We start from the raw sequence: 14229 nt of genomic DNA, 5'->3' as shown, positions 1-14229 counted from the left end.
GAATACTGAGTAAATGGATAAAAATACCATTTGGGGGGCATTTTTTGTGAGGAATTAACAATATACACCAAAAACTCAAAAAGTAGATTTTGCATACGTGGTACCAACAAGGCACCATGTTTCGGTATTCATCCCTTCTTTTAGCCAAAGCTTTCTCTCCCGGATATCTAAAGAAAAGCCTTAATAGAATAATAATCCTTTCTAGTACAAGAGGATTTGTGTCTGTATGGGAGCAATTTTAGAAAAGCCAATGTACTTGCATGTCATCCTCTACTAAGCATCCCTTTGTTATTGTCAGAACCTGGAAACATTAACCTCTAAAACCACTGAGTGTGACTCAGTTAAATGGAGTAAGGATGTCCAACTTTACCTTAAGACCCTTTGTTAAGATGAATCACTTTTGTCACTTTCACTTTTTGAAATCATGCAATTTTGTGATGTCTACACTTTTAACTACGTTTTCATGAAGGGCAATCAACTTACCCCATCCAATAAATATGAAGCCCCAGAGGTATTTAGAATCCGACCGAAAGGCCATGAAAATCAGGCTGTGCAGGTAGAGACCTTCTACCAGGATCCAGTAATAGTTGGTGGCAAGAAAATAGATGAAGAGGACCACCGTCATCTTGCAGCCAATCTGTTGACAGAAAAGTTACACCATCACCTTCTGCTGCATGTGGTATTCAGTGGCTCATTTCAACATTGGATTGACTAACATCTTAAATGTGTACTGAAACGCATTCGCTTCACCATAAAAGCTAAAAAAAAAAAACTGACATTTTCTTAAGTGGTTCCCTCTGGAGTCTTGTTTTCAGCTCAGTATGCATCCTTACTTCAAAGCTTCGGATGAGAATGTGAAACTGACCTCTGACATTAAATTGTCTTAAAAAGTGTTTATGTGCTTTATAGTTGGTCTCTGAGATGGATTGGTGAACCAAAGTAGCTTGCATCCACTCTCTTCTTCCCCTTGGCATCTAAAAAAAGTGGATTACCTCTCTGAGAACTTGATGGTTTTTTTTCGTATAGCTCTCTCTACTTTTTTTCCTCCCCGTTTCTTTTCTAACATTAGTGTTTTGTTATTTATGTCAGTGGAAATTGTAAAGGTTTCTATGATTTCTCGACTAGAATTTCTTTTTCATTGTCTTATTTTAGGTCATTTTGTTTTTTCAAAGAAAAGGTTGAACAAGTTTGTACGGCCCACATCCCTGGGGAGGTGGCCAGGCATGTCCCACTGAGTGTAGACCCTGGGGAAGACCCAGGACACGCCAGAGAGACCATGCCTGTCAACTGGCCCGGTAACACCTCAGGTTTCTCCCAGAGGAGCTGGAGGTAGTGACCTGAGAGGAAGAAGTTTGGGCATCTTTGCTCCCAAGACCTGGTACCAGATGAGTGAAAGAAAATAGAAGGACGAAGTTTTACTGAACATAAACCTTGTAAATTTAAAAAGTGACAAACCATTCAAGTGTTACTAAAACTATGAAATAAAATGCTTCAACAGATCAGAGCTGTACAGAAAGTCAATCCTTTAAATCCTAGCTGAGGACTCATAACTATTCATTGGCTTTTGGTGCGAATCCATCAATTTTCCAATCCTCCTGTTTGGGGTCACAGGTTGTTGGAACCCGCCAAGCTTCTGAAAAGCGAAGGCGGCTCACACCCTAGATAATTTGCCACTCCATCGCAGGGCAACAGAGCGCCACAAACACCTCATTTAGAATCACCAATTAACCTAAGACGCATTCCTTTAGACTGTGGGTGGAAAACCTATGCCTGCACGGGACAAACATGCAAACTCCACTCAGAAAGGACCCAGCTGGGTATTGAACCAGGGCCTTTTTGCTGTGAGGTGAGAGTGCTAACCACTACACCACCATCAAACCCAGTTTTACCCTCTGTCTCTCTTGCACATTCCATTTTAATCTTTTGCTTTTTTATTTACAGTGTTCCCTCAGTTATCGTGGGAGTTGCGTTGTAAAAATATGTGGCCGATTATGGACATAAGACTCCTCAAACACTTTTCTGAGATCGACAAACATTTTCATACTTATCTACTCGAGATCAAATATGTATGCAGATTTGGCAAACTGAACGCAGTCTGTACAGGAGACACAGAGGAGATTGCATTGTAAAAATAAAAGCGAAACAGAAAAACCACACATGAACCTCGATTTAGTGAGGTAACGCTGTATTTTAATTTGCCTTTATCATTTTTGTTTAATTTTTCTTACACATTGTTTATTTCGAAAGCACATTTAACACCAGAATGTGTGGTGGGATTTTTTTTTTTAGCTTGTTTTTCTGTTTCATCCTCAAAGATATTCTCACATGATAATAAAAAAGGTTCAAGAGATGCTTTAACCAACAGAATCCATTCAAAAAAATGGAAGGAATGCTTTAGGTAGAAGTTATTTGTGTCAAAGTTAGATGCACCTTAAAGCTGTAAAATCCTGTTGCCTTTTATGCGAGGATAGATCTCTTCAGGGGCCAAAGCACTTCCTTTTTATAATAAAAGAGGGATTTATTTTGGCAGGGATGTTATTTAGTAAGTTTAAAACCCCAAATAAAACTTGTTGAATGGTGCACTTTTATCTCCTGTGGGCTCATCAGACACCACAGATTCACATGTTATCAAATATTTGAAAATGAAATGAGTTGTTAAGCTTCATGCATGAATGAAGGTCACTTTAGCAACATCAGAGAATCACAGTGGATTCCTGTTACTTTTTAATCTGTCATCCACTCATTTCAATCCCATCAGCTTCTGAAAAAGATGTCTGCACAAAAGGTATTTTTTCCAAATCCAAATAAAAGCGATTTGAGTTGGGATGTAACACTCAAAAGAGCACATTTTTGAGTGTTACTTTGTTAAAAAAAAAAAAAATTACTTCCTTTTTATTCAGAAATTTTATATTTATGCCTTCTAAAATGTGATTACCTCTAAAGTGCAGCCAATCAAAGCTGTTCTTGCAGGACATTTGAAGTTGTAATATTTCCATCTGATTGCATTTAAATTGCAGATGGGCAGACCGTCATAAATGATAATAAGGTAGTAACATTATTGTGATTCACTGACAGCTTACAGTAATTAAATTTTAAAAACCCAACAAGCCAAATGACAAAACTCAAGGTTTTAAATCAGATTTGATCAGAATATTTAAAGTTTTATCTCTCATTTGTTCCAGAGTTGACGAAAATTTGGATATTTTGAAAAAGTTCTACCAAAACAAGAACTTTTATCCAACAATCAGCACATGCTGAACTTCCCACAACAGATGCCGAAAGAGAGAAACCTGAAGGCATTCATGAAGAGGAGAGCATTTGTCTTTTCTGTCATCTATTGGAGCAGCAGCATTAGACCCAGTAAATAAAAGAAAAGGAACAAAATAATAAGCACGACAGTCTGTGCGGCTCTTCGACCCCGAGAGCTGCTTACACAAAAGCACTATGCTCTGGAAAATTCTCCACAAGACCAGAATCCAGCTCATTCATTTCAACAGTAATAAAGCAGCACAAGAAAAACACAAAGAAATATGTTCAAAGCATTTCTTTCTATTAGTAAGGACGTTTCTACTAGTTTTATTGAAGTCTGTGCCATCTTGATTTCTTCATAGCTTTCATGGTTGCATGTTCTATCTGCATTCTGAAGGTAGAAAGGCAAATAATAAATCTCTGTCATGTGATGAAACAGGTCAAAACATTCTAAAATCGTATCTGGCAAACAAATGCCTGGACAGTCTTGCAGTATCTGCAGCCCGAAGATTCATTTAATGTTATCAAGGTTTGTGAACCTTTTCACCCTGATCCACATCAAAACAAAGGATTTTTTTTTCCATAAAATACTATTTGTACTCTATTAACATGTAAATGTAAATCCTCTATTTACACGCATCATCACAGAGCATAGATGAAAATATCCTATTCGATTTTATATTTTATATATTTATTTAAAACAAAAACTGCTCTGCAAGAAATGCAGTTGGACAAAATATTAGTGTATAAAACATAAATGTTGTAAGTGTGCTGAATGTCCTTAAGTGTGTGGCTGTGTGACGGACTGGTGACCTGTCCTGGGTGTCCCCCATCTTTCCCAACAGAAGTTGGGATAAGATCCAGGAACCCCTATGGCCCTGAAGGAGATTCAGCGGGTCTGTTACTGATCCTTTATTAGCGATAACACTTATTTATGAAAGAATTTACTTTGCTGCAGCTCACTAGCTTTTTTCTTTGGATTTTTGCTGCTAATGAGAGCATCAATTCTTGAACTCCACAACCTCACAGAGGGATCTCCTGTCAGGCACAGAAGGATTAGAAAGAAAAAAAAGTCCAGCAGCAGATTCAAATAAAACAATGCAGATTTGACAAAAGCAGTCTTAACCTTGAGACATTTTAAATTATTCTCAAATTTAAAGTAGAAGCCAAGGCCCTTCCTGAGGATTCACTTCTGTTATAAACAGAAAGACGATACTTACGTAATGCGACTTATCGACTGAAGCTATGCTGACTGTTTTTAGGTTGTCCAGCAGCGCAGAGTCAAAGTCCTGCAATCCAGCGCTGGAATAGACTACTTTGTCCTTCACGAAGATGCTGACCGCCCGTAGCATGAAGGACACGAACAGGTGCATGTGGATGTAGTTCCTCGTGCAGTGAAGGCGCCTGCAGAGAAAACCTTCAGTTTCAACTCCGTCAAACATTTTTGTCATCTTAAGCTTTCCGTTTTTCACAGATACATCTTAATAGAATTATTAATCAAAATGCAATTAAATGCCAAATGAATGCCTAAAATAATGTAATTTTCCAAAGTGTTCCCAGTGGTCTCTTAATTATGATTATGCCGTTTTTTGCCAAAATGTAAAAAAAAAAAAAAAAAACTGTTGTTTTCTAAGACATCTGCAGGACGGCAGGAGTTCATTAGAAATTCACCTCCAAGTTGTGGGCAGGACTGTTGGTGCAGAGTTAGCCTGTCCCTATTTCCCATCATCCCTCTGTTAACGCATTCTCCTGCTATCTTACACCCAATCACAACTCCAACTTCAGATTACCAGTGCAACAAAAATGGCGAGCAACATCGGCGCTATGTCGCCGTACAGTTTTAAGCCAGATGACGAGGAAAACCTAGACATACATGGATCTAGTTGTCTATAAGTGGATGTATTGGACTAAAGGAGCAGGGAGCGGAATACCACCGACTCATTGGTGGTAGAGTGTCCGTCCCAGAGACTGGAAGGGCGTGAGTTCAAATCCAGAACAAGTCATATCAAAGACTCTAAAATTGGGACCCAATGCCTCCCTGCTTGGTCCTCAGCATTGAGGGGTTTAATTGGGGGGGTTCGCTGCTGTTTCTGCAGCTCGCTGCTACCCCAGGAGATGGGTCAAAAACGGAGAGCAAACTTCGCAGACCTCAGTGCGTGACAGATAATGGAACTTTAACTTCACAACAGTTTTTTCAAAGAAATACAATTTTAGGCTTAATTTTCTTCATATATGTCCTCCATCATCATTAATGCTACATGAACATGTAGAAAACACCAAAAATACAATTTTAGGCTTAATTTTCTTCATATATGTCCTCCATCATCATTAATGCTACATGAACATGTAGAAAACACCAAAAATACAATTTTAGGCTTAATTTTCTTCATATATGTCCTCCATCATCATTAATGCTACATGAACATGTTGAAAACACCAAAAATACAATTTTCATCAGAGTGGTTCTCTGAAATGTAAAACTTTTGATTTTGGGGGTTATGTTTTCTCCACAATTCTGGGCAGCCGTTAAGGCTGTGCTGTAGTGTGCAAGTGCAGGTCCACAGACGGTGAATGGAAATCACAGAGATGATACCTCTGTGGTCAGCTGAGAGAAACGGTTGACGCAGCAGAAGCCGCAGCGGAAAAGCTCGGGCTTAATGAGCACCAGCACACCGAGAGGTGGCCCCGCAGATTTTACAGCACCCAGTAAACAAGTCGGTAAAAGCCTGTCAAGAGATTCCAAGCCACACTTATGAGCAGTGTGCAAGTCGCTGACACAGTCTCTCCCCTCGCAGAACCCTATAATGGAAGGCAGCATGTGTACATACTGTACAACTCGCACTTGGTGAGAGCTGGGAAGTGTTTTGGAGCTCCCGCTGACGTTTGGTACTAAACCCCAGCTCTTCACTTTTAAGCAGACAAAAAAGCTGCTATTCCGTTCTTTGCTGCACTTTGGAAATACTATTAAAAAACATCTTATTGACAAAACCATTCGGTTCTTTTCAATAATCTCCCAACTAACTGTTACATTTCACGTTTTGGGCCTTTTTTTCCTTACAAAAATGGGCAGACTTAGCGGTTTGGGGGTCACATGTAAATAATAAAATGGGGCGCTGTGCATTTTAATCGTTTTTTTTTTTTTTTATCTAGGGTAACCTCTTCACCTGTCCACCTTTAGACAGCATCCATGTCAAGAATCAAGATGTTTTGATAAACGTCTGAAGTCTGAAATCACATTGAAATGTTAAAGGAATGTGTTTTTTTATACATTCTTTTTACCTGGAAAAAGACACACTGAATTTATTGAATGTGCTAATTTGTTACCCACTCACTTCCTAGTAGAAACCAATGGCAGTATCCAGTCTTCTTTATTTTGTCAGTTTTTACTAAAGAAAAATAAACACTTGAATTATGGAACCATTGATTGTATAAGAGAACTGGACTGAGTGAGGCATCACCCATAGACAATGGTTTACTTCCAGCTCCAACCAAATGAAGTCAATTTAGTCGGCATTAATTCACCATACGGAAGTCACCATGCTGGAACTATGCAGTGTTGGGGGTAATAGATTACAAAGTAACAGATTATTGTTATTTAATCACTTTTGTCAGTGACTGAGGAACATAGCGGATTACAGTTCAAATTCCGTTAATTAAGTAACAGAAACAGTTAAGCAGCAGAATTTAACCCTCCACGTCACGTCGGGCGGTTGCTTCCACATAGTGCGTTAATTTCTGATAATGTGCACTTCAGAGGCCATTAACCCGCTTAAACCATGGTCATTTGCAAAATAAATAAATATTCAATCGTTTTAACCGAGACCCAGCAGCCAATCACAATCGAGTATTTATTGACCCGGACAATGCTTTAGTTGCTGGACTATAGAAACCCTTGTTACTTTGTTACTTGAGTTCTTGCCTGCTTTTACATTTTGCTTGGTAAAATGAAACAAAACGGAGGTTAATCAAAAATCTTTTAAAAAGCTAAGTTACTGTGGCATAGTCGCAGTTGGGGATTGGTCAAGGTACAGACATGCCTTCGTTGCTGCAGTCACGTTGCTTTCCAAACTGGCTCAAAGATGAGACGAAAAGAGAGGCTGCAAGGAAATCATCTCATCCTCGAGGAGCAGCAGGTGAGCAGCAGAGCAGAGACCCGCCCAGTGGACTGTTGTGTCTGTTGCGAGTGAAACAACTCTAGAGCCGCTCTTTGGTGTAAAAGACAAGAGCCGACTCCTTCCTGGGAGTCATTTTTTTCTACAACATTTCATCCTTTCCTACTTTATTTTTTCTCTCTGCACGTGACTTCGGCTCTGGTCTCTACGAGTTGGTGCTCAGGGCACTCCGCAGAGGGGTGGGGGTAGATTTGCAGCAGTGCAGAACTGTGCACAAATGACAGACGTAGAGAGACAGGGGGAACTAATTGTAATGGTAAACCTAAAGTCAGTGAAAATGAACATGGAGGAATTAAATAGTTCTTTGTGTTTTCAAAAGAGTGGCTTAATTTCAGATTTGATAGATCTGAATATAGACGTAACAGGTTCATCTTACTTTGAGCAGTGGCACAGACCACATGTGTTATTACTCTTTTTTGTGTCATTTTTCACACTGTTGTCTGTATTCTAATGAAGCCAGGTTATTTCTTGAACCAGGTGCACACTTTGCATGAGGCCTTTGCCTTAAAAATAAAGTTCAAAGAAAGACAAGAGGATCTAGTTTGTGCCGTTCTTCCGTTGAGAATTTGTATACGAGAGGAAAACAAGTAAAGTAACGAGTAGTGAATTACTTTTTCAAATAGATAATGAGTAAAGTAGTTTCATTACCATTTTGATCCAGTAACTAAGCTTTTTACCCAACACTGACCAGATGTCAGAAACAAGCTCGGGGCAGTTTATAACTTGAATAACCTCAACTATAGAAAAAATATTGTGTAAACATTTTGAAGAACAAAACATGTTAACCCTTGTGCTATCCTAGGCACTTTAGTGCAGGGGTCTACATGACCCAACTCCCAATGTTAGAAAGTGCTGTGAACCTTTGTTCTTCAATGATTTGTGATCTTCACTGGTGTCCTTGGATTACATGAAATCTTTCCATCTTTATCCACCTTTGTCATGGTAGGAAGAACACGTCAATGGTCATCTTGACCCCATAGGATAGCACAAGGGTTAAAAAGAAAAGGTATCAGAGCAAAAATGGGTATTCTGATAAATAGAGTGACTGAGTCACAGCTGTTTATTTCTCTATAGACATCTATGGGATTTTGGCTTCTTGGAACCAGCAGGTATTTCCTGTTACGAACGGCAGGAGGAGGAGTCACTCAGTGCAATTTTCATATACAGTCAATGGATGGAACAAAACGATACCCTATTAAGTCTTTTTTTTCTTTTCACCTGTTACCCCGGTTGGGACATAGAGCTCTCTAGGTGGACTAGTCTTTGGTGAGTCCTTCCAGCTGTCCCCACGTTTACCCCATACTATTGATCCACGTGAAAGTCTCCCCCTTTTTCTTTTGCCTTATAGTGCTGGATGCAGGTTTTCTGTGTCAGGCTGTGGCTAATCCATCGCCATTGTCTTTTGGAAACATCTTCCTCAATGGGTTGCACCAGCAACCCTATGAAGTAGCGTCAATAAAGAGGGGGGAAAAAAAACCAAATCCTTTGCCTTTCCTCTCCTTTTGCATTCCATTTCGACTTTTGTTGTTTGTTTTTTTGAGAGAGATGTAATTTCTAATTCCTTCTGCTCTGCAGAAACTGTGTCCTATAAACCACAGGTTTTTAGATTTTGGCTATAAACAAAACAATCAATATTAAAAGATCACTGGGAACACTTTTAGAATACAGTAGATCAAAAAGTTGATCAGAGTGGGTCTTTAAATTCTATGCAACCTGTGTATGGCAGCAACTTCATTATCATGCCTTTACTGGTTTTAGAGAACTTGACAGACCAAAGCTTCCTGAGATCACATATTTTCCTTCCTCTGCTGAGTGCTGAGAGAGGAAAATGCTCACTTTTAGACCTTCAGATCTGAAGGCTGTCATTTGTAGGAACTTTTATAGTTTGGTTTATCTTTCTAGTTTCTCCATTTCAGATGGAAGTGTTTCCATTACTCTTTGCCAAACATGGAACTTGATATCTTGAAGGCTAAAATCTCAGGGTCAGATCTTGTGATAATGTGCAGTTTATCATCATTGTTGGTGAGGGGAGAGCCTGTACACGAATTATACAACACCAGGGGATCCACAGATTGAAAGTTATTTTGAATCTAAAACTATTGTAGTTATGATCAAACATTCCCTTGTCAGAGCTAGTTTTGGATGAAGGGACCCTCATTCAGCCTTGCAGCATCAAACATAGCTTAGATGGTGGCACATTAGTGGAGAGACATTAAAGTACATTTAGTTTTTTTGTTAAAATTGTTCCTCTGGATGTTCGTACATTCTGCATCAGAACTATTTTTAAAGCAGCGGCTCCTTATTACATTTTTGCATTTTTTTTTCCTGAGTTTCTTCAGTTAAATGCTTCTATCGTAAAAGATGCCTCACTATGATTCAAATACAGTATATTATCTTTTCTTTGCCTTTTTTTGCTTTTGTTATGATGAGTCACCATGGCAACACACTATGTACACAGAGAAAGCAGCTCATAGCTGATTTAAAAGTCTAATTACCTGTGAAATAGACCAGAAAATAATTTGGACAAAAAGGAAAAAGTGGAGAAGAGGAGAAGATTTAGGCTCTTTTTCTTTCCTTTGACATCACATGGAACCACCACATTTCTTAAAAATAATTGGCAGAGGTATTGGAGCAACTACAAATGCAATATTACACATGCATTTGTTTGTTTCAATCAGAAACCACAACAAGAACCTCTACCTCACTCCTGTGTCTCCACACCGTTTCCCTGTGATTACTTTGTCATTATCAGTAAATCTGCAGAGACTGAATGTAGAGTTGGATCGATAATCTGTAAAAACAACCTTTTCCCAAATTTAAAAAGCACAAAAGAAAAAGGGAATTCATTTTTAATCTGAAAGAAATGAACTAAAGTTATACTTTGTTTAAAAATGAGAAAAATTGAAAGCACAATGAGTACAAAACTCTTTAACATACTATATTCAAAATTAATAGTAGTATTATTTCGGGAAATGTATACAAAACAAATATTTAACTATTAAACTTTAAATTTAGATAGTAAAAATAAAGTTAGTTTTTGTGCATCTACAGATGCACTATGTAAAAGATCAAATACGTTACTACCTGTTGTAAGAATGTTGGAAAATTGTATTTTGTGCCTTAAAGAGTAGTTTCCCCTTGATAGTGCATTATTTTATTTTAAAGATGAGAAGAACATGATACTTTGAGAGGTATTTTTATGCTTGAATCATGCAGAGAAAGAACTAATGTAAAAAAGAGAGGTTCTTAAATTTGTACTGAAAAAAAAATTGTGATTATTGTCAAAACTTGGAATCTATTGGAATCTGAATGATGAACGAGCAGCACAGAAGAGGTTGTAAAACTGTCAGATCTCTCTGTGGGGGGTCAGCTCCCTGTTGTGCTGGTGTTGGGAAACCCTGCAGCTCAAACACAGTGCAGTTTCTAAAATACTGACTTCTGGCTATTGCAATCTTGAGTGTTTTTTCCATCTTTTTTTTGGTTCTTTTGGCCTCAATCCAGGACCAGAATCCTAGTTTTGCACCATAAACATGTAAATATGAACTATGATGACAAGAAAAGTTTAATGTATCCTTGACTGTATCCACCCATCTCACCATCCAACAATATAAAACACTCACACATTAGGAGCGCTGTGATTTTTGACCGGGACAGCCTCTACAGACTACAACAGGTGCGAAAATATGAATGCAACTCATAATTGTGCAAACTTATTTTGATTTATGTTGAGTTCACGGGGTCATTAAAAATAAAATGCTCTTCTAAATAGTTGTTCAAAATCATATATATCTATGGAAAATTCCTTATAAATTGCAAATTTGATCAGATTTTCTAAGGCACAAATAGGCCTGACGTGCAGCTTATCTGCACAGATGTATAAATTGACAGTTCAGGACAAAGACTGCAGGAAGAGAGGAGTCAAAAAGTGACCTTAAGTGCTTGAATCACATTCTGCAAGACTGGGACTGTAGATATGAAGCAATGTTAGACGATTAGTTTCCAAGTGGAACGAGTAATTCCAGGGAGGACTGTATGAGATAAGAAAAAAAATACTTTTAAGTTTTATGTCTTTGAAAAAAAATTAGAGATATTAAAACCTCAAACGTTATTGGATGAAACAGAAACAGACCCACTCAGGCTTTGCCTTAAAGAGTGGTTTTTAAATTAGGATTATGCTGCCTTTAGCCAAAACAAATTAATAAATAAGTAAACGTTTTCTAGGACATAGTATCTGCAGAGCGGCAGGAGTTCAGCCTGACTCCCTCTCATCCCTTTGTTTACACTTTCTCCTGCTAGCTTACAGTCCCTCACAACCCCAACCTAACTTGACCAGGGCAACAAAAATGGCAAGCGATATCAGAGCTACCCAGCAGTAAAGTTTTGAGCCAGATACCAGCTCAAAAGAGAAAAACGAAGACATACGCGGATAATTTTTCTGCAAGTGGTTGCATCAGAATGGAGTGGAGCAGGGAGCTTGTGGTCTGCCAATTGCTCTAGTGCTTTTCATCTGCTGCTGATTCACAACAATCTGAATCAAGAAATACTCAGAAATTTAAGTTTAAGCTCAAATTCTTCACATATGTCCTCCATCATTGTAAAAAAAAATGCCACAAATAACTTGTTGAAAAGATGTTCTTCAAAGAAGTTATACAACACTAGACAGATTAGTCAGAGTAGAGAAAGGCCTTTAGTCCAGCTGCATCTGGACTCCTTTGATGGTCATGTCCTCCACCTTCCATGGATACCCAGAGTTCAATAAAAGTATAAAGGGAACTGTGTACATGTAAGGCAAAACTCAAAGGAGCTGTCTATTACAGTTTTAGAAATCCTAAATATATGGTAAAATAAACATGCGAAATATACAGTGAACCTGGATGACCCCAAAGAGGCGAGGGGAAGGGGGGCCTAAATGTTCCAAAAGATTCTAAATAAAGCTTTCAATTAGTTGAAAGGTAAAAGCTTCAAGGAGGCATGAAGACCCTGTAGCTTCTTTTGAATGAGCCCATTTGATCACCATGACCCTGTTGACAAGATCTAAACCACCACCGAGCAAAGGAAGTTCTCCTTCAGTGAGTCACTGTGTTTAAAGTGTTTCTCTTCTTTTTCCTTCAAAATATTTTTAAAAATCCACTTCAGTTTAGAGATTCACCCAGGATTTTCTAAGAAGAAAAATAAGAATTTTTAATTATCTCGTGAAAATTCCTGTTTTATACAGTTTGCTGGTTTTTGTTATTTAGTTCAGGTATCTGCATTTCCAATTTAGTTTTGTGCAGAATTTTTAAGCATTAGCAATCCCAGATAACATGCCAAACATTTACCAATACTCTGCGCTCCACTGGTTTGATGACGAATCCAGTTTTTTGCCACCTTCATCGCCCAGCTTGATTCGGTCAGACACTTTAAAATGACCTGACACAATATATCTATCACCTCCTTTTCAATTCAGAGATTGTTTTTCTGCAGTCCTACCCCCCTACCTTTTACTTTGAGAGAATATTGGGAAGGCATCTGCTGCTGATAATCAGTCTTTTAAGTATTGATCACCGCCAAGTGCGCAGACCTTTATTAAAGCAGAAGTTCTATCAGTTTTGTGTTCAAAACAATACAAGTAAAATTCTGTCGAGACGTAGAGAAAGAAATGAAGAGGGAAGTTGGTCTTCAGAAAGCAGAAGCTCCTGAACATCAATTGAAGCTGAAGTTTTCAAACTGTTTTGGAATGAGAGTTGAGGCACAAGTTGCTCATCTAAAGCTACCTTCACACTGAACGTGATTTGCTAGTCGGGGCGTCCATATCAACATTAGGCTGACTTATAGATGCGATCAGAGGTTCGGCGGTGCAAATGAAGCATCGTGCGCAGTGGTCTGGCGACGGCGTGTTTTGGCCAGCGAGATGAAAATATTGATGAACGATGAATATTTGCTAATGAACTCAAATGTCTAAACTTTGGCAAAGAATTTTCATCACATCAACCAATCAGGGACTCTGTTTTGACGTGTTAATGATCAGAAGGTGTAGTCCAAAACCAACATGGAGGAGAATCTAATCGTTCTCGTCCTAAACTTTAAAAAATTCTTCTCATTTGTAAGGAGACAATATTTAAAAGGTCCTCTAATTTTATTCTTATTTTTTCCTTCCCCGTACTAATGCGGGACAGCAAGTCGTCAATCTGGGTCACAGAGATACAAAGGTACCACTTAAAAGCGGCCGTCATTTAGACGCAGCTCCTGCAGCAGAGGGTGAACCTGACCGTACTGGGAGAGTCTCTGAATGACCTCTTCAACCCAGATATGGAGATGTGATTACCAATGTTTTGTAGAGCTCTTTAAAAGAACTAAATATGATCTCTCCACATCATCAGTGTCTTCTATCGACTGTATATGAGATGTACCGCCGGTGGTTCCATATAACGATGAGGAGGAAAATGCTGGACAGAGGCTCCCTAAAGTGCATCTAGTTTATTAACACACTTTTGAATAAGCGTTGAACAGTGAATTCACGGCGTGCCTAGAAAGAAGTGAAGGATGTGAATTTGCTGCCCAATACAACGGGCCATTTGGATCTGCTTCTTACCATCTAAAACCCAGCAAGAGCTGCAAAGTCCAATCATCTTTTTATCTGTGTTCAAAGGATTCTCAGTGGTCTTTTAATTAGGACTGTGTTGTTTTTAGGCAAAAGAGAGAAAATTGCTACAAGAACATGTTACAAAACACAAATTCATTCAAGGAGGTCTTTAAGAAAAATACATTTTATGTGTATGGGGATGGCCATTAGATTATTAAATGTAGCTTTCAAAATAATGTTATCCAT

The 14229-nt window shown here is 38.5% G+C and overlaps 1 protein-coding gene across 1 annotated transcript in view; it reads right to left on the bottom strand.

Annotated features, from left to right (window-relative positions):
* The window catches only part of pth2ra (parathyroid hormone 2 receptor a), an 87805-nt gene that overhangs the window by 42149 nt on the left and 31427 nt on the right, over positions 1 to 14229 (bottom strand). Inside the window, exons 6-7 of the mRNA XM_004082021.5 lie at positions 4470 to 4653; positions 484 to 637 (exon numbers count right to left, since the gene is read on the bottom strand). Of these exons, the coding sequence (XP_004082069.2) occupies positions 484 to 637; positions 4470 to 4653 (338 nt within the window). The remainder of the gene's footprint in view (positions 1 to 483; positions 638 to 4469; positions 4654 to 14229) is intronic.

Source organism: Oryzias latipes, chromosome 21 (genome assembly GCF_053564925.1).
Source record: "Oryzias latipes strain Hd-rR chromosome 21, Olatipes_Hd-rR_3.1".
Taxonomy (NCBI): Eukaryota; Metazoa; Chordata; class Actinopteri; order Beloniformes; family Adrianichthyidae; genus Oryzias; species Oryzias latipes.
This window is presented reverse-complemented; position numbering and strand designations above follow the sequence as displayed.